This window comes from Protopterus annectens, chromosome 5.part0 (assembly GCF_019279795.1).
Source record: "Protopterus annectens isolate FY-2018-M chromosome 5.part0, PAN1.0, whole genome shotgun sequence".
Taxonomy (NCBI): domain Eukaryota; kingdom Metazoa; phylum Chordata; order Ceratodontiformes; family Protopteridae; genus Protopterus; species Protopterus annectens.
The window spans coordinates 1,730,494,829-1,730,513,810 of record NC_056735.1 but is presented as its reverse complement, the minus strand read 5'-3'; the positions used below and the strand labels follow the sequence as shown (position 1 = coordinate 1,730,513,810).

General features: G+C 45.9%; 1 protein-coding gene across 1 annotated transcript in view; it reads right to left on the bottom strand.

Annotated features, from left to right (window-relative positions):
• PTGFRN (prostaglandin F2 receptor inhibitor) overlaps positions 1 to 18,982 on the bottom strand; it is a gene marked incomplete at its 5' end in the record, with an annotated part of 905,906 nt that overhangs the window by 400,834 nt on the left and 486,090 nt on the right. The window contains 1 exon segment of the mRNA XM_044071529.1: positions 6,613 to 6,732. Within this exon segment, the coding sequence (XP_043927464.1) occupies positions 6,613 to 6,732 (120 nt within the window).

Genomic DNA, 18,982 nt, shown 5'->3' with positions numbered 1-18,982 from the left:
AGAATGGTGCGACTGAGTTTGTCCGCAAGGATGTTGGATTTTCCCGGAATGTGCGTTGCTACAAGAAAGCGTTTGGTGGAAATTGCCCATTCCCAGACTCTCATGGCCTCTCGACAAAGGGGATAGGACCTGGTTCCTCCCTGTTTGTTGATGTACCAGACTACCGACATGTTGTCTGTCTGAATCGCAATAGTCCCTGAAGGAAGAACGTGGTGAAGTGCTTGCAGCTAGGAGCACCGCCCTCATTTCCAGGACGTTTATATGCAACGAAGTCTCTGTGGAGTTCCACGTGCCTTGGACAACCTTCCCCGCAGAATGCCCCCCCCACCCGAGGCAAGAAGTCCGTGGTCACTGTGGCTCGGGGAATGCTGCACAAAAGGTCTCCTGTCAGAGGCTCCGGAGAGAAGCCACCAAAGAAGGGAATCCTTGCATGCTTTGTTGACCGCTATCAGAGTGTTGAGAGAGGAACAGAGAGGGGACCACTGAACTTGAAGGGTCCATTGAAGAACCCTCATGTAGGCGCATGAATAAGAAGCGGGATAGCTGCCGCCATCGAACCTAGGGCCCTCAGGACCGAGGCTGCTGTCGGAAATGGTTGCAGGACCGCTGCGACATGACACTTCAGGTTGGAAATTCTGTCTGGGGTGAGGAAGGCTCGCATTGACCTGGTGTTTAGTCTTCCTCCTATGAAATCTATAACTTGAGTGGGGTGCAGTAAAGATTTCTCCCAGTTGACAGTGATGCCCAGCCTTGGGGCTATACGGGAAGTAGTCCCTGGCTGAGCACAGAAGATGCCTTGATGATGCCGTTAGGAGCCAGTCGTCCAGGTACAGAAAGACCTGTAATCCCTGGAGCCTCAGGTGGGCCGCTACAACAGCTAAAACCTTGGTGAACACCCTGGGGCTGAGGTGAGACCAAAGGGAAGGACCCTGAACTGATAATGACTGGCTCCCAGCGAAGCGAAGAAAGCTCCTGGACCGTCTGTCCATGTAATGTGGTAGTCTGGCGCCCTTGAGGTCGATGGAGCACATCCAGTCGTTCTCCCTCAAGAGGGGAGTATAGATTGAAGGGTGACCATCCGAACTTTTGCTTGGTTACTGACAGGTTCAGCTGGGAAAGATCTAAGATGGGTCTTAAGTCCCCGCTTTCTTTGGCACTAAAAGAACCTGGAGTAAAACCCTGACCCGGTTTGATCTGGGGACGACTGGATAGCTCTTTTTTCTAGCAGCTGTCCGATTTCGATAGCTGCTGCCTCCTTTGGTCGGGTGGAACATCTGGGAGGCTGCGAGATCTGGGAACTTTGTATAGGGAATTGTATAACCTCTGGATATCACACGAAGCACCCAACGGTCTGTTGTGATGGACTCCCAAGAAGTTAGGTGCCTCGAAAATGCCCCCGACTGCCTCCAGAGACGGACAGCCGGGAAACCCTTCAGGCTGGCTGCTGGGTCTATCAGAGAAAGGTTCTCTGGACCCAAAGTTGCTAGGAGCCCCCTGCCTCTAGATCGGCGACCTCCCGTCCTCCTCTGCCACGAAGGACTGGTTATCCGAGCAGGTTGGGACTGCTGCTTTTCCGAACCACATCTTCTTCTGTCCCTTTTGGTTCTTGAGAAGGACCTCTGGGGAGCTGAGACTCGACGGCAGACAGCATCTTCCGTCCTTCTCGCTCTGGACTAATGTTTCATGAACAGTTTTGCCAAACAAGGCAGAACCATCGAAGGGGGCATTCGAAGGTCGCCTTGAAGGGCTCTCTTGAAATCACAGTGGCGAGCCAGCCAGGCCTGTCGCCTCATGACTAGGCTCGCTGGCTCTACGCTCCTCAGTAGCGTGAGAAAGCAGCCGCATAGATGTATTGAAACTGATCTAAGAGTGGCCATTCGGTGGAGTATACCTGCTTATCCTCACTCGACATGGACTCTGGGGAGATGCAGCGTATTCTTTAATCAGATCCCGCTGCATCCTGATGACGTGCCATGTAGTTCAGCGCTCTCAAAGAGAAGGTTGCTGAACTGAAACTCGCTTCCCAATGCCACCCATCCAGCGGGACTCCTTGCGGGGATGCATAGAGGGACTCTCCTGGGCCAATTCCTCTTAGTGGCTGCAGCCATCATCATGGCATCTACTGGGGGCCTTTGCTCCAGTGAGCGGTCCGAGGGAAAGGATACGGTCAGGACGCTTGGGTACAGGCTCAACGGTGTCCGGATCCTTCCACGCTCTGATGGATATAAGGTCCACCAGAGGGTCGGCAGGAGGGACACCCAAGAGGTAGATGGGCCCCGGGTGCCTCCAAGAACACAGACTCGTCTGAGGAGGCCTTGGGGCAGACCACCCCCCGATCCTCAACATTTCCATAATGTCTCCAAATGAGACGCCTTCAGGGTGACCTTGGGGAGCCCTCCCCTTCATCAAGTCTGTGTCTTCGGTAACGGACTCGGGAGTCCATGTGCCTCCTTTTGCACTTACGCTTAGGTACTTCTTCGGGGGCTGTCCGAGGAGTACTCTTCCGCAGCTGGATGTTCCAAGGGAACTACTTGGGACATCGAGGCGGCTGTCCCTGGGACCGCTGGTGGGGGCCTGGCCCAACTGCAAGGGAGCTGGATGGAGCCGTGGCAGGGACCGGGGTCCGTAGTCCTCAACAGTGCCCTTTCCACTACGCCGAGGCCGAGGGGCCAGCTTCTCTAAACCCCGAGCCGGCCCCCACTGGATCCGGCCTTGCGGATCGGGCCGAGACCGCGGATCCGAGACCAGTGTGCTCCGACCTGGCGGGCAGACGGGAGACACACACCAGCTCCTCGGATCCGAGGCTCGGTCCTCGCTCCAGAGGTCGGGTCCGAAGCACCAAGCACTCAAGGGATGGGACGGATCCGAGGTGCTGACCTATCGGATCCCACCCACCCCGGATCCAACTCTGCCCGGCGCCGACAGCTCCGAACCCATGGTGTGGGTCGGAGAAGGAGCCAAAGGGGCGAAAAGGGTGAAGCCCCTCCGGATGGGGGCTAGGAGCACTCCCATTTGCATTTGGGCCTGGATGAATTTCCTCATCATCCGTCCATATCTGCTTCACTCATAGAAAAGGTGGATCTAGTCGAGGCCACGGCGGATCTAGAGAGCCGCCTGGGGACCTCGCTGAAGGGCTAGCCTCCTCCTCCTCGGCCCAGGAGAGAAGAGGGAGTGGAGCCGAGGAGGAGGAAAGCTAGAAGGCACAGGAGAGGCCGCTTGGATGGAGGAGCCGAACTAGAAGTTTCAGCTCTCCGTTTGGTGCCTTTCCTGTGCCTCTCCTTCTTCTCTCGCTCCTAGAAGACTCTCTCTCCTCCATCTTAGAGGGAGGTTGAGTCCCAGCCGGTGGAGGAGAGCCCACAGCAACTGTTTGCTGTGTAGAAGGGGCAGAAGCAGGCGGTATCTGGAGGGAGAAGTCCCGCCAGAACCAGCTTCACCTCCTCCCTCAAAGCTCGGGGTTGAACCCTGCACAAATGGTACAACCAGAAGACAGGTGTTCAACCCCAAAGATTTGCTTGCAGTGTGGCCATCCGCTGGGGACAGCTTATGGCCACACTCGGTACATTTAGAGAATACTGCCTTATGGGCTTCAGACATGATAAGCCCTAACAGGCCTAAAATACACACACACACACAAACCACGCAAAACCCGAGAAAAAATAAAAGAATAGAGAGAGGAAAGCCAACACAAACACCTCTAACTAATTAAATTAAAAAAGTTAAAGTTTTTGAAAATTTTCCTGTCAGAAAACTTATCTGTACTAGGAGCTCTAGGAATCCGTCGCAACTTGAAAGCGGCAAACGAAATCTGGGGTCAGTCAGGGATTGGCAAGGGGTTATGGGTAGAGGGAGGAGCTAGAAGCTCGGAGCCTAAGCTTTTGAAATGCCGGCTCGGATCCGAGGTCGGATCTGATACCCACAGGTTGCAGACAAATGAAGTCTGCCTACTTCAGATTCAATTTTTCCAAAAGAGCGACGACCGGAGCTGGCAGTCACACAGGTAGCAGAAAAGTTCTGAAGGTGCGTGCTGAAATTCGCTCAGTTTATTCACGATGTCCATTTACGACAGACATCCACAAAGAGAGATTCAGGATGTCGCGTGCACCCTAACTGTAGCATTTAACTTTTATATAATGGCGGAATGTATGACAGTTCACCAGAGGCAAACCTCCTGATGTTATGGATACAGCAGACTTCTAGAGGTTCTCTGCACTGCCTTGCAAGTGTTTTATTGTTTTATGACTTCTAGCAATTACCAAGATTTTAGGAAAAGCCTTGTGTATCTATTTTCACAGGTAGATGCTAAATGCTACCAGATGCATCAATGGATGGTTTTCACCTGGGATATTGTCACATAACAAGTAATGTCATCCTGCAAGCTATCCCAGCAGTAATATTTGGGATATTAATTTAAGAACTCTCGCAGAGAGACTGAGTATACTGAATTTTGTCTTTGACCTGACAGCATCAAGACCCACTCACCACATCTGCCTTGTTGCTCTGCAAGTTAACTAATCTCTTAGATTCAGTCAAGAATACAGTGAAGTATAGTTTAGATGCTTTCTTTATTTGAGAATGTCCTACAATGTTGTTTTAAATATTTCCTGTGATTTTGAACTCTGATGTCACTGGAATTATATACAGAGTATTTTCTTGTTCTTTTATTAAATATATGTAAACCTTTCACTGTGGCTGATATTTGTGAGATATATTTAAGTTTTGAGAGTACTTGCATGTTTATTTGATGATACTGTGGGGGCCACTCCTTATAACTTTGCTCTTGGTCAAACTACCATTTGTATTGATAGCAACATTACACAGTAAGATTGGACACCCTTTGTTAACGACCTTAAAGTAGCTGATAAGGACGTGGCTGGTGACAGTAATAACTACCTTATAGTCTGGACAGAAGGGGGTATAGCTAAGTAAATCTGTGCCAGCCTTTGCAAGGTGTGTGTGTGTGTGTGTGTGTGTGTGTGTGTGAATCAAAGTGTGTGTAGGTCAGCTATTTGGGCAGGGACATGAAGCACTGGTTGGATAGAGAGGGTGATGGAAGTCTTAGCTTGGCCACTCACCTGAGATCTCAACCCTACAGCTGTGGCAGTTGGGAGTCTTATTGGGGATCTGGAGAAAGAGTGAGAAACCAGCCCCGGACTGACTGTGATCTCTTTGTGCTCTTATGGGAAATTGCACTTGATGCAGACAGCGGCATCTGGAAATACTGTGTACCCCTGCCATTCTCCCAGTGTACATCCCCCATTGGTGCTAGTGGTGAAGACTGAGGCTCCTTGATTACTGTTGCCAGTGGTGGGGTGTCGCACAGTTCTTACTGTTCATTAGACATACTTCCTAGATTACTGCAACAAGTGCTCAAACAAATGACTTAGATTTGTCCAAGTCTGGAAAATTAAGTAATGACAGCCTATGAAGGAAGGGTGGTAGAAGGTCCAGTGAGACAGCTTTACATGACAACTAAACTTAAAACATAACCTTTCTTCACCCAAGTGTATAGATTCCCTCCTTACAAATAACATCTTCACAGTGCAACATGTAAATAATGACAGAGCTGTTTCGCTGTGGGTTAGAGACCTGTGTCAGCTCTGCTTCCTCATGCAGATCATGTTGGATTTACCTGGGGTACTTTCTTTAGTAATTTCTCTGAATGTCTCCTATATCTTACTGCCTACTGTATGCAAGAAATGTATTTCTTGAAAAGTATACACAATGAGGTTTTTGTAACCTAACCACTACAGCCATTAACTTCTCGAGTTTACTACGCAGTAACAAACCACCTCTCCTGTTTGTGATAAAGTAGAAGTGAATACTTTTAAGTATTTTTTGTCCATTCATGAAGCAACTCATTTACTCATTCTCAGTCACTGACAAAGTCTCAGGAATGTTTAGAACATAGCAAGAAGCACAGGCCAAAATAGTTGTGCATTACAAATGTATAAATGCTTCCTGCAGACATTCTTAAAGCAGCAACTATGAATGCTCTTGCTCTAGTGAATGGATAACACAATGTTGTATAAGGAGGGACAAAAACTAACATAGCATGGGGACACAGAATGCTCTGGGCGACCGAACTTAGCTGAAAAATAAAATTATGCTGCTATGGCAGTGCTACCCCATCATACCATTTTGGTTTATACCACAAATGCAGTTAGAAATGTTGCTATATAATGAAGTTAAAACCAGAGAAGTCAGCATCCTTGTAACATATATTAGGACAACAACCCACCACATCAATGTCCTGCTGTCAATCACTGCTGAGCCACAAAATTTGAGAGGGAAAGTCGACAACTTCATATACAATACAAAATTCAAGACAGTGCAAGTGTGGGCTTTCCATCTGAAGTGCATTATATCACTCGCAAAGCAGATCTGTGCAATATACTTTCAGCAGCATACAATATGATAAAACATAACCACTTAATGTGCACTGTATGTTACTCAACTGGAATGATGATATCCAGAAAATCTTACAGTATGCACATAAACATCTTTGCTCTTCAAAATAAGACTTTAAAAGAATCCATCTCTCAAGTGAACATTTTTAACTGCAATACTGAGTATGTAAGTTCGGAATATAAAAACAGATGATCTTTAACTAACCCAAGCTGAATGAAGCTCCATCTGGAGTCTCTCCTAAAGAGATGGTACACAGCAGCTCTACCATTTCAAACTGATGCACAGTTGGGCTGTCTGAATGCAATGTGACATTGAAGGTTGGTCCTATTAAAAAAAAGAGAGAGAGAATGATAAACATCAGGGTGAAACATTACAGCTGCAACAATAGTTTGACATTCTGGAATTACTTTAGTGGTACTGTGATGAGGAAGCTAGCTTTTACAACAGTATCAATATTTTTTTCTGCTTGCATTTTACAGTCTTGTCCTTCACTTTACAGCCATTTCATATTGGCCTACTGACACATGACAATGCAGGGGAAAAGTAACCATTTAAGATGCTTAAATCACACAGCAAGTCTTTATATTTAATCCGCAACAGCCCAACTCCTAAAATGGCAAGGAAAGAAGATGAAATTTCTATAAAAGATTTACAGATACAGGATAAGGACATCCACTTAAGTTTTATTATAAACTTTATTCTGCAAAAATCAAACAAATTCAGCAAGCTGTGCAACTCCACATAAACAAATAAAACCATTCTTTCCCATTTATACTTATTTTTTTTGCTAAAATTATGCACATACCATGGCATAAAACATGTGCATTTCTTTTCCACATTCCCAAACCAAAAGCCAGTTCAGAAAAGATAGAGAAAGGTGCATTTAGCATCCTTGACTAAGGCTATTCCGGCAAGCAAGTTCAATGCCGACATCCAGAATCCCGAGGAAGGTCCGTGGTACTGTGCTCGGAATGCGACAAAAGGTCTCCTGTCAGAGGCTCCGAGAGAAGCCACCAAAGAAGGGAATCCTTGCATGCTTTGCTGACCGCTATCCGAGTGTTGAGAGAGGAACAGAGTGGACCACTGAACTTGAAGGGTCCATTGAAGAACCTCATAAAAAGGAGAGCATAGAAGCGATAGCTGGCCATCGAACCTGGGCCCTCAGGACCGAAGCATGCGGAAATGGTTGCAGGACCGCTCGACATGACACTTCAGGTTGGAAATTCTGTCTGGGGTGAGGAAGGCTCGCATTGACCTGGTGTTTAGTCTTCCTCCTATGAAATCTATAACTTGATGGGGTGCAGTAAAGATTTCTCCCAGTTGACAGTGATGCCCAGCCTTGGGGCTACTGAAGAAGTAGTCCCTGGCTGAGCACAGAAGATGCCTTGATGATGCCGTAGGAGCCAGTCGTCCAGGTACAGAAAGACCTGTAATCCCTGGAGCCTCAGGTGGGCTGCTAACAGCTAACCTTGGTGAACACCCTGGGGCTGAGGTGAGACCAAAGGGAGGACCCTGAACTGATAATGACTGGCTCCCAGCCGAAGCGAAGAAACCTCCTGGACCGTCTGTCCATTCGAATGTGGTACGTGGACGTCCTTGAGGTCGATGGAGCACATCCAGTCGTTCTCCCTCAAGAGGGGAGTATAGATTGAAGGGTGACCATCCGAACTTTTGCTTGGTTACTGACAGGTTCAGCGGGAAAGATCTAAGATGGTCTTAAGTCCCCGCTTTTTGGCACAAAAGAACCTGGAGTAAAACCCTGACCCGGTTTGATCTGGGGACGACTGGATAGCTTTTTTCTAGCAGCTGTCCGATTTGATAGCTGCCTCCCTTTGGTCGGGTGGAACATCTGGGAGGCTGAGATCTGGGAACTTTGTAGGAATTGTATAACCTCTGGATATCAAGAGCACCCAACGGTCTGTTGTGATGGACTCCCAAGAAGTTAGGTGCCTCGAAAATGCCCCCGACTGCCTCCAGAGACGGACAGCCGGGCAACCCTTCAGGGCCTGCGGGTCTATCAGAGAAAGGTTCTCTGGACCCAAAGTTGCTAGGAGCCCCTGCCTCTAGGCGACCTCCCGTCCTCCTCTGCCACGGAAGGACTGGTTATCCGGAGCAGGTTGGGACTGCTGCGGTTTCCGGAACCACATCTTCTTCTGTCCCTTTTGGTTCTTGAGAAGGACCTCTGGGGAGCTGAGAAGCGGACTCCGCCGGCAGACAGCATCTTCCCGTCCTTCGCTCTGGACTAATGTTTCGAACAGTCTTGCCAAACAAGGCAGAACCATCGAAGGGGCATTCGCGAAGTCGCCTTGAAGGGCTCTGCAAATCACAGTGGCGGAGCCAGGCCTGTCGCCTCATGACTAGGCCTGCTCCTGGCTCAGCGGCACCTCAGTAGCAGAAATGCAGCCGCATAGATGTATTGAAACTGATCTAAGAGTGGCCATTGGTGGAGTATACCTGCTTATCCTCACCGACATGGACTCTGGGGAGATGCAGCGTATTCTTTAATCAGATCCGCTGCATCCTGATGAATGTGCCATGTAGTTCAGCGTCTCAAAGAGAAGGTTGCTGAACTGAAAACTCGCTTCCCAATGCGATCCATCCAGGGACTCCTTGCCCGGAGGATGCATAGAGGACTCTCCTGGGCCAATTCCTCTTAGTGGCTGCAGCCATCATCATGGCATCTACTGGGGGCCTTTGCTCCAGTGAGTGCGGTCACCGCGAGGAAAGGATGTCAGGACGCTTGGGTACAGGCTAAAGGTGTCCGGATCCTTCCACCTGATGGATATAAGGTCCACCAGGGTCGGCAGGAGGGACACCCAAGAGGTAGATGGGCCTTCTCGAATGCCTCCAAGAACACAGACTCCTAGGAGGCCTTGGGGCAGACCACCCTTGATCCTCAACATTTCAAAGTTCCAAATGAGCTCATCAGGGGTGACCTGGGAGCCTCCCTTCATCCAAGTCTGTGTCTTGTAACGGACTCGGGTAGTCCAGTCCCCTTGCCTTGGGATCATAGGACAATTCGGGGTAACTAAGGAAAACTCTTCAAGTAGTGGTACTGTGATGAGGAAGCTAGCTTTTCCAACAGTATCAATATTTTTTTCTGCTTGCATTTTACAGTATTGTCCTTCACTTTACAGCCATTTCATATTGGCCTACTGACACATGACAATGCAGGGGAAAAAGTAACCATTTAAGATGCTTAAATCACACAGCAAGTCTTTATATTTAATCTGCAACAGCCCAACTCCTAAAATGGCAAGGAAAGAAGATGAAATTTCTATAAAAGATTTACAGTTACAGGATAAGGACATCCACTTAAGTTTTATTATAAACTTTATTTTGCAAAAATCAAACAAATTCAGCAGGCTGTGCAACTCCACAAACAAATAAAACCATTCTTTCCCATTTATACTTATTTTCTTTGCTAAAATTATGCACATACCATGGCATAAAACATGTGCATTTCTTTTCCACATTCCCAAACCAAAAGCCAGTTCAGAAAAGATAGAGAAAGGTGCATTTAGCATACACACTGGTCTATAAGGAGGGTTGCTGCAGTGACCAACTCTTGGAATTTTTCACTGGTTTCCCCATCTCAGCACAATGTATAAGCTGTCTAGCTACCATATTAAGCTCTGACAAAGACTTGGCACATATCATGACATTACATGCTGGAAGGGGGAGTGACTCACCCAGTTCCTGTGTTCCCCACCTTAGCTTTCATATACTAGGTAAAACTGACTGGTACAAATAAACCAACACATGAAATTGCATACCTGTCAACCTTCGCAAGAAAATCAATTTTCAGATGCTAGAGAAAGGCACTGTACTAACAATGAGGCATTGCGTGAAAGTAAAAAAAACACACACTACAGAAGGCCTTCTCATCAGCTGATATTCGGAGTACATAGACAAGTGTTGAGCAAATACACGAGTGAAAGAAATTTTAAACCTTCCTGGAAAGCTAGTATCAGAAAAGGCCTAAACTAAAACTCAAAAATCCAAGTCAAAGTACCAAAGTTTGTCTTACTTCTGGAATTAGGCACATGTAATGCTAGGGAACATGTGAACCAGTGACCATGAAGCTTTGGCACAAATATCTAGAGTGGATGCATTTTTTTTTAAAACACACACAGTCACCACAAATAATGACCTTTTCAGAAGAACTGCAGCTGCCAATCCACTAGGACAGCAGTTATTTAACCAAATCCAGACCTTCTTTACCCACAGCAAGGAAGGCAAACAAGTAATCTGTCATTCTGAACTTGTACATCTTTCTTAGGAGGAAAGTAAGCAGATATCTCACATCAAGGGACAGAAGGGCTCTTTTTTTAAGATTATTTCTGATACCAAAAAGAAAACAGATTTAGGGACAGCTCTTAAACCAGTGTTACGAGAAACACGTGGATCAATACTACAGGACATCAAGTCCTTGTAAAAGGCCAAATAAGGCTTCCTACAATCAAAGAACTGCTTCTTGGAGATCATATGGACAAAGGAAATGGTAACTAAGAAAAACACCTTCAAGGTTACAGACTTCAGGACTAGCCAGTTAAGAGGTTTGAAGAGCCAGGAGATGCTATGGATCACAGTGGAGAGGGTGGTAGATAATGTACACTGTGGTCAGAATTAAAGGTCAGAAAATGAGGCAATAGAAGGAAGAAAGAGTGGTGAGAGTGTGGAGCAGGTGTGTAAATGTGATGAACATGTTAATGAGGGAAGTGGGGAGCAAGGTTGGGAGAAGGTTAGTGAAAAGTTGTTGGATGTGGTAGGAAACAGTGGAGAAGGAGAAAGACTGGTGCACGAGAGATGGCAGGGGAGTAAGGAAAATAGTGACTGTTTAGCTAAGAAGGTAAAAGTGAAAAAAGCATCAAGGATATTAAAGGGAGAGGAGTGCAAAGCAGAAACAGTGAGGGTATGATCAGAGAGGTCAAAGTGTGAAATGCTTTCTGTAATGTTAGTGGAATAATGCTATACTGATATGTATATGACTATGCTGAACTGTATTGATTACATGTTGTGGATTATGCTTTTACAAATTAATAAAAGCCAATAAAGATAATGTAGGACAAAAATAGGGAAAATGTGATGATAATGCCACCAGTCTATTGGGAGCAAGCAACACACTTTCAAAATCATTTTACTTAAAGTCTATGATGTAGCAACATAATACTTCAGCATTATGTAAATGACATTCATGTTAAGTCCCTGAATTGCACAAGACAGGTAGAGGCTAGTACAAATGTATGATCACTGAATTCAGTAGCCATTTGTCTGTGGGGAATGGGTGAAGTCCAGGTTGGGAAGCGATGTAATGTGCAAGCCAGGCTGGTGGAATAATGACAGCATTTTTTACAGAACTTCAATGAGAGAGCAGTTTTGAAGAAGCTAATTACCAATGTGGATCAGTATATGCAGAAAGTCCTATATCAGGTAATGTCACAGAAAGTAGACAAAATCTCAAGATTAAAACCAGTATCTGACTGCAGACTTCTGTCTGGCACTTTACATGTAAACAAGCTGTAAAGAGCAAGTCTCACACCTACATTCATAAACATGGTGTACAGTTGTATACAATAGATAGAAGCACTATGTTTTTCAGCAACGCAATTCATAAATGCAGTTCACACTCAAGAAGATGCACCAGTTTTATGCACTTAGTACACAGCTACATGTTAGGTACACAGCCATAGTAAGGACAGAGAAAGCAGGGCATCTGCACTGGTGATAAGCAGTTAACGGGTTGAAAATGGTGCTCTGTCTAGGGACCGCTCTATTAGGTTCACAGGTGTTTATTAGACTAATGACCACAAGGGATTTGTTAAGCCTAGCCATGCATCCCAAATCTCCGATAAGTTCTGATAACCCTCGATAAGTTTAAGCATGGGCCTGGGAGATGAACCATTTACAGTTTACCTGTATCCATTAGAGAAAATGGTGCCAAACCAGGGATGAATTTTCCAGTTTCCCATCCAATTGTCCAAGTTGCACTTGATTTGGGTTAGGGAGGAACTCTGCTTCACATGGATGGGGAGTGTGTTCCATAGACAGTGTAGTCTCTAGGATACACACCTCTCTCTCTCCAGTAGGTCCTATTTATACCACAGGCAAGGTTTAAGTCTTTAGAAGGAATAGTCGTGTAAAATCTTATCATAACCATAGATGCCCTTCTCTTCTATACTGCAGTACTCAGTACTCTTGGGTATCCTCCTCTTGCTACCTGAATGTCTGGCCAGTCTTCAAAAGTTTGTAGTCACTGCAAGGTGTGTGGGACGTCTGACGTGGCTAAGCGTATGTGGGCCAAAAAAGTGATGTCTGCACACACCAGACCTCAGAATTGAACTGAACACCCCAGTCACAAGACAAGCTGTGCCACCCAGTCAGGGAAGCTATAGTAAAATGTGGGTAAGAGGATGGGAAGGAATACTGCAAAACAGAAGAGAAGGACATCTACAGTTATGGTAAGATTTTACACAACGATTCTATGTCCGTGTATTCACATGTTGCAGTATTCAATACTCTTGGGTGAGTGCCAAAGCTCACTGTGAAGAAGGGGGTGGTAGTCTTGAGGAACTATCTAAGGATCCATAGAGGACAGTCTTGGTGAACCCAGCCCTGGATCTAGAGATTCGGTCAAGTTTGCAATGTTTGGTGAATGTGTGGACAGAAGTCCAAGTGGCTGCCTCTAGAATGGAGGTGGTGTCCAAACCTTTGAAGAAGGCTCTTGAGGAGGCCATGGTCATAGTAGAGTGTGCCTTTGACATTGTGTCCCAATGATTTCCCATGATGTGCACAGCAAAATGTAATAGCTCTGGAAATCCAGGAAGAAATGCTTGCTTTGTAACTACTTTCCCCAGGGCCCTGGGGTGAAAGGAGACAAACTGGTCAGATTTCCTCAGGTACTTGGTTTTGTGCAAATAGAACCTAAGCTGCCTGTGCACATCAAGGGAGTGTAAGACTCTCTCACTGTCATTTTGAGTGTGGGCAAAGAAGGTTGGAAGGTGGACTGCTCGATTTAGGGAGAGTTCACTGACCACCTTGGGTATGAAGGAGGGATTGGTCATAAGGGTTACCCTGTCTTTGTGGAAAATAAGAAAGGGGGAATGGTCATGAGGGCTTGCAACTCAGATACCCGCCTAGCTGAAGTTAATGCCACAAGGAGGACGGTTTTCCATGTACAGTATTTAAGCGGGGTCTTGGAATCTGTTTCAAAGGGAGGCACTGTGAGTTTCTCTAGCACATAGTTCAGGTCCCCGAGGTGGGGGGGGGGCTTCTGGGTAGCCTGAGATGTAGCACTCCTTTTAAAAATAGCTTTGCTGGTGACCTGGAAGCCAAAGAGGGTTCCAGAAGCAGACAGGTGAGCCTTGATGGAGGAGTATGCTGGCCCTGCCTGTAAAACTTCACAGAGGTAAAACAGTACTAAGGGAACCTCGGTCTGGAAGGGGTTCAACTATCTCTGAAGACACCAAATGGAGAATCTTAAGATCTCCTAGTATTAGGCTTCCTGGCCTCCTGCAGGACAAAGCACATCCTCATTGTATAGGTGTCGGTAAGGGATCAGAATTATATCACCCACAGGGTGAGTTGAAGGGATCACCAGCTTGGATGGATTACAGACCCCTTGTCCTGTGTGATTAGGTCCACTCTGTGGAGTAACTTGTGATGATTGCCCTTGACTAAATGCAGAATGAGAGGAAACCAGCTCTGTCTTGGCCAAAAAGGGGTCATCAGTAAGATTTTTGGTTTGTCCTGCTGAATCTTCAGTAGGACCTTCTGAATGAGGGGGAAGGGGGAAATGCGTAGAGAAACATCTCCTTCCACAAAATTGAAAAGGCATCCGTTGCCCTTGCCAGAGGGTTGGGCATTCTGGTACAGAATGAAGGAAGTTGCCTGTTCATGGGGGAGGCAAACATGTCCATTTGTGGACTAGGTCCAAGAAAACATCCCTGTGAAGCATCCATTCATGGGACTGTGACATGGACTTGCTTGTGTCTGCCTGAGAGTTCTGAAGGGATGTACGCTGCCTGAAGTATCACCCCCTGCTGTGTGGCCAGCTTGCACACCAGGAGAGCTAGTCTGCATAGCCAGTTAGACTTTGCTCCCCCTGGTTTGTTGACACAGAACAGAACGTAGTATTGCCCGTGAACAGTTTTAGTGGGCCCTGTTTGAGTTTGGGCTGAAAGACGTTCAGGGCCAGGATTGCTCTCATCTCTCGTACATTGATGTGCTCCTGTTTGTTGGCATCTGGCCAGGGGCCCTGGACCTTGAGGGGTCCCAAGGTTGCTCCCCACTCCTGGTCTGAGGCATCTGTGTACATCTCCTGCATTGGCAGGGTGGGGGGGGGGTTGAAGGGGTAGGCCTGGGTTGTGGTTCACCTGATTCACTCACCATAGAATCTCCTTCTTCAGGCAGGGTAACAAAGGGATTTTGTGTTCCAGTGGGTGAGAGTGTTGAGTCCAGATGGCGCTTAGGTACCACTGGAGCTTCCTCATGTGAAGCCTTGCCAATGGTAGCATTGGGATAGTGGAAGCCATGTGGATCAGGAATCTTAGGTACTGCCTGGCAATCATTTCTTCAGTGCGAAGAACCAGGAGCAGGTATTGTGTTAGATCTTGTACCTTCTTTGGGGGGGGGGGGTAGGAATGCCTTCATGACATCGGTCCGAATCCTGCACTCGGAGAACACAAGGTTTTGAGTGGGAGTCAGGTTGGACTTGGGATAGTTTATCTGAAACCCCAATGCCTGCAGGAGGGTCAGGGTTGTCTGCAGCTGAAGATGCAGGATTTCTCTGCAATCCACCTGGATGAGCAGGTCCTCTAAGCTGGTGAAAATCTGGATCCCTTGGGTCCTGCAGGAGGCAAACACTGGTGCTAGGCATTTGGTAAAGATGCAGGGTGCTGTAGAGAGACCAAAGGGCAAGGCCAAGAATTGATAATGAGATAAGGACACAGATAAGTGAAGGAATGTCCTGAACCTGGGCCCTATGGGTATGTGAAGGTAGGCATCCTTGATGTTCAAGGTGGCCATGTATCCCTAAGGCAAGATCAAGGGGAAGAGAGCTTGCAAAGTGAGCATCCAGAAGGTGGGCACTTGCAAGAAGAGGTTTAGGTGGGAAAGGTCCAGGATTGGTCTCCAGGGTCAGTCTTTCCTTGGGATGAGAAAAAGCCTGGAATAGAAGACTTTCCCTCTTTCTGTCAAAGATGCAGGCTGGATGGTGCCCTGGGCCTCGAGGCTCTTCAGAACTGACGGAAAGATGGGGAGCTGCTCTTTTGGGGGCCGAGGAGTAACTTTCCCTGAAGGGGTAGTGATCCAGGTCATGAAGTACCCATTTTCTATTACAGAAAGAACCCATTTGTCTGTAGTGATGTGATGGGGGGGGGGGGGTTCAAGAATGGCAGGTAGTCACAGACTACCTGTCCTGAAAAGTGAGGCTCTTCAGCTAGGGTCTGGGTAGGTCTGAAAGGAGTGGATTGTTTCCTGGCAGCTTTCCTAGGTCTGCATGGATGGGTGGGAGCAGAGCGCTTCCTAATGAATTGAGTCCTGGATGGGTTGTTTCTATGAAACTTAGGAACAGGGGAAACAAACAGGTGCTTAAGGTGCTGAAGTTTTTTCCCTTTTTGTTGCAAAGTTTTAAATAGCTCTGCTGCCTTGGAGGCAAACAAGGCTGAGTTATCTAAAGGAGCGTCAATGAGCTTAGCCCTGATGTAATCAGGTAGTGGCTGAAGTCTTAGTCCACAAATACCTTCTAATGACAGCAGCTGAGGCCTCAGCTGCATCATAGCTGTACCTGATAGAATGTCTAGTGACCTGAGAATTCTATTTATTTATTTTACATTTGTTTATTGGGATGGTCCGACTGGGAGAGTGCCCATTTTCAGTGGAGGCCTGGGGAGAAAAGTTCCAGTCTAAGCTTAAATACAAATTATCACAAGTAATAGAAATTATAAACAAAATTGACAAAAAAATGAGTGTTAACACATTTACAGGATAAAAATGTAAAAACAAAAATATATACATAATATCAAATAGAACAAGACTTTAAACACTTGAATATACACAAATATATGGTTGAATTTATATATGTGGAGGAACATAAAATTAGTTAGGAAATTAAGCAGGGAGAATCACTTGGGCAAAGTAGTGCCTAGTAATACTTCCGTGGCGATATGGTTGAATTTATATATGTGGAGGAACATAAAATTAGTTAGGAAATTAAGCAGGGAGAATCACTTGGGCAAAGTAGTGCCTAGTAATACTTCCGTGGCGAGAGTTGCAGCTAGGAATGTAACTACTTCTAGAGAAGTAGTGTTATTAGAAGGGATATGTTAACAGACTTAGTACGTACTGCCAAATTGTATAAGTAATGCTAGGTTAATAATTAACATGGAGTATTACATGTGCAAAGCCAGGATTCAAATAAGTGTCTTTTGAGAGATATTTTGAAATGATTAAGATTGCTTACAAATCTAATGCTATGTGGAAGGGTATTCCAATTTTTAGCAACAAAGTTAGAGTAGAGAGAGTTGCCTGCTGTATTGGATACTTTGGTTACTTGGAGTAAGTCTTTGTTAGATGATCGAAGAGTACGAATGTTAGAGTAGGGTTGAAGAAGATTTTTAGAGAAGGTACATTGTCAGAATTGTGCATTATTTTGTGAGGCATTATTAACTGGTTATAGTTCATAATATGAGGTAGCTCCAACCAAGAAAGATTTTTTAGGCATTGACGGTGATGGGTTGAATGTGTGGAATCTGTTGCAAATTTGGCAATTCCCTGTGGCCGTGTGGGTTTCCTCTGGGGTGCTCCAGTTTCCTCCCACATTCCAGAGACATGCTGTAGGTGGATTGGACACTCTAAATTGGCCCCAGGCGTGTGTGCGCGCGCGTGTGCGTGCCTTTTGTGGAAGGTTGGGCGCCGGGTTGGCAACTCGACACTGTAACAACTCCACTGCCAATCATGAGCGGACAGGTGATCCGCTGTGGCGACCCCTAACCGAGAAAAAGCCGAAAGAAGAAGATGATTATAACAGGATTCCAATTTATTTATTTCTGACTTTTTGAGGTTGTAAGTATGGGGATGCATACAAGAGTGAGGAGAGAAGGTAGGTTCTAGCTATGGCTACTCTTGCAGCGTCTGTTAAGACTTTTTTGTTTCTGTACATTGTTCCCATTTTCTTGTTAACTTTTTTGACTGTGTTAGAAATGTGCATGTCAAATTTTAGTTTGTTGTCGGTTATGACGCCTAATAGTTTTGTTTGGCAATCTGGGAAAATCCTAGTATTACTGGCAGTGATATAAAGGTTAGCTGGGAGGTTAGTGGGTTTAGATGGATGAAAGACCATAAGTTTAGTTTTATTAGGGTTGAGGAGGAGTTGTGAGTTTGCTAGCCACTTTTCAATATCAGAGAAGGCTTTTTGTGCGACTGTAAGAAGTTGAGTTATTGTGGATGCTGCACATACGAGAGTTGAATCATCTGCATATTTGTTGGATATATGCTTCAGAGGAGGCAGTATTAAGATCATCTATGAATATGCTGAAGAGAAGGGGCCCTAGGATTGAACCCTGAAGGACCCCAAGTGTAACAGGAAGGAGTGGGGATAGATCTGCTTCCATTTCATAGCTTGCTGGTGGCTAGACAGATAACTTTGAAACCAGTTAACAGCATCAGGGTTGATATTAAGATTTTTCAGAGTGGACATTAACTTAGGATGGGAAACTGTATTGAATGCTTTAGACATGTCCAAAAAGACTGAAAACACTATTTTGCCATCATCTCTGAATTTATTTATAGTATTAGTGAAACTTAGAAGAGCTGTATTAGCGCTATGATGTGGTTGGAATCCATGCTGTGAGGATGAGAGAAGATTTTTATTTAGAAGGTGTTTAAGAAGTTGAAAGTGGATACATCTTTCCAGAATTTTAGAAAGTGGTGAAAGTATAGCAATGGGCCAGTAGTTTGTTAGTTCTGTTATATTACCTTTGTGTAATGGGGTAATACATGCAATTTTCCAAATAGCTGGGACATACTGTTCTGTTACAGAGTGATTTATAAGTATTGACAGAGGGGAAGGCAATCATATTGGCTGTTAATTTTAGGTATCCTGCTGGCAAGTTACCTGCTGCCAGTGAAGTGGGTTTCAACTTCTTTAATAGTTTTGTAATAGTTTGTTTTGGGACTGTCTGAAATGAGAATGCATCTACAATATTGCTTGCATTGCTGGGTGTTGAAGTACAATATTGCTTGGATTGTTGGGGCAGAAGTCAAAGAAATGTGGCTGGATAGTTGAGCTTTAGCTGGGGAGTCAGGGATATCAGGTAACCGTTTGGTAATTCCTTCTAAAAGAGCCAAGGCATACTTAGACATGTGTCTGGTAACTGATAAACCTGAATGCCACGGTGGAGGATGTAAAAACCTTTCTGCCCAAACACTTCATAGCCTTCCTGTCTTTGTCTGTGGGTAGGAGAGAAGAAGGCAGGAGCTTGGAGGCCTTGTCAGCCGAAATTGAGATTGTGCCAGGGTCCGTTGTAGAGCACTTCACCAGAAATGTAGCAGTTTCTGGGACTTTATAGAACCT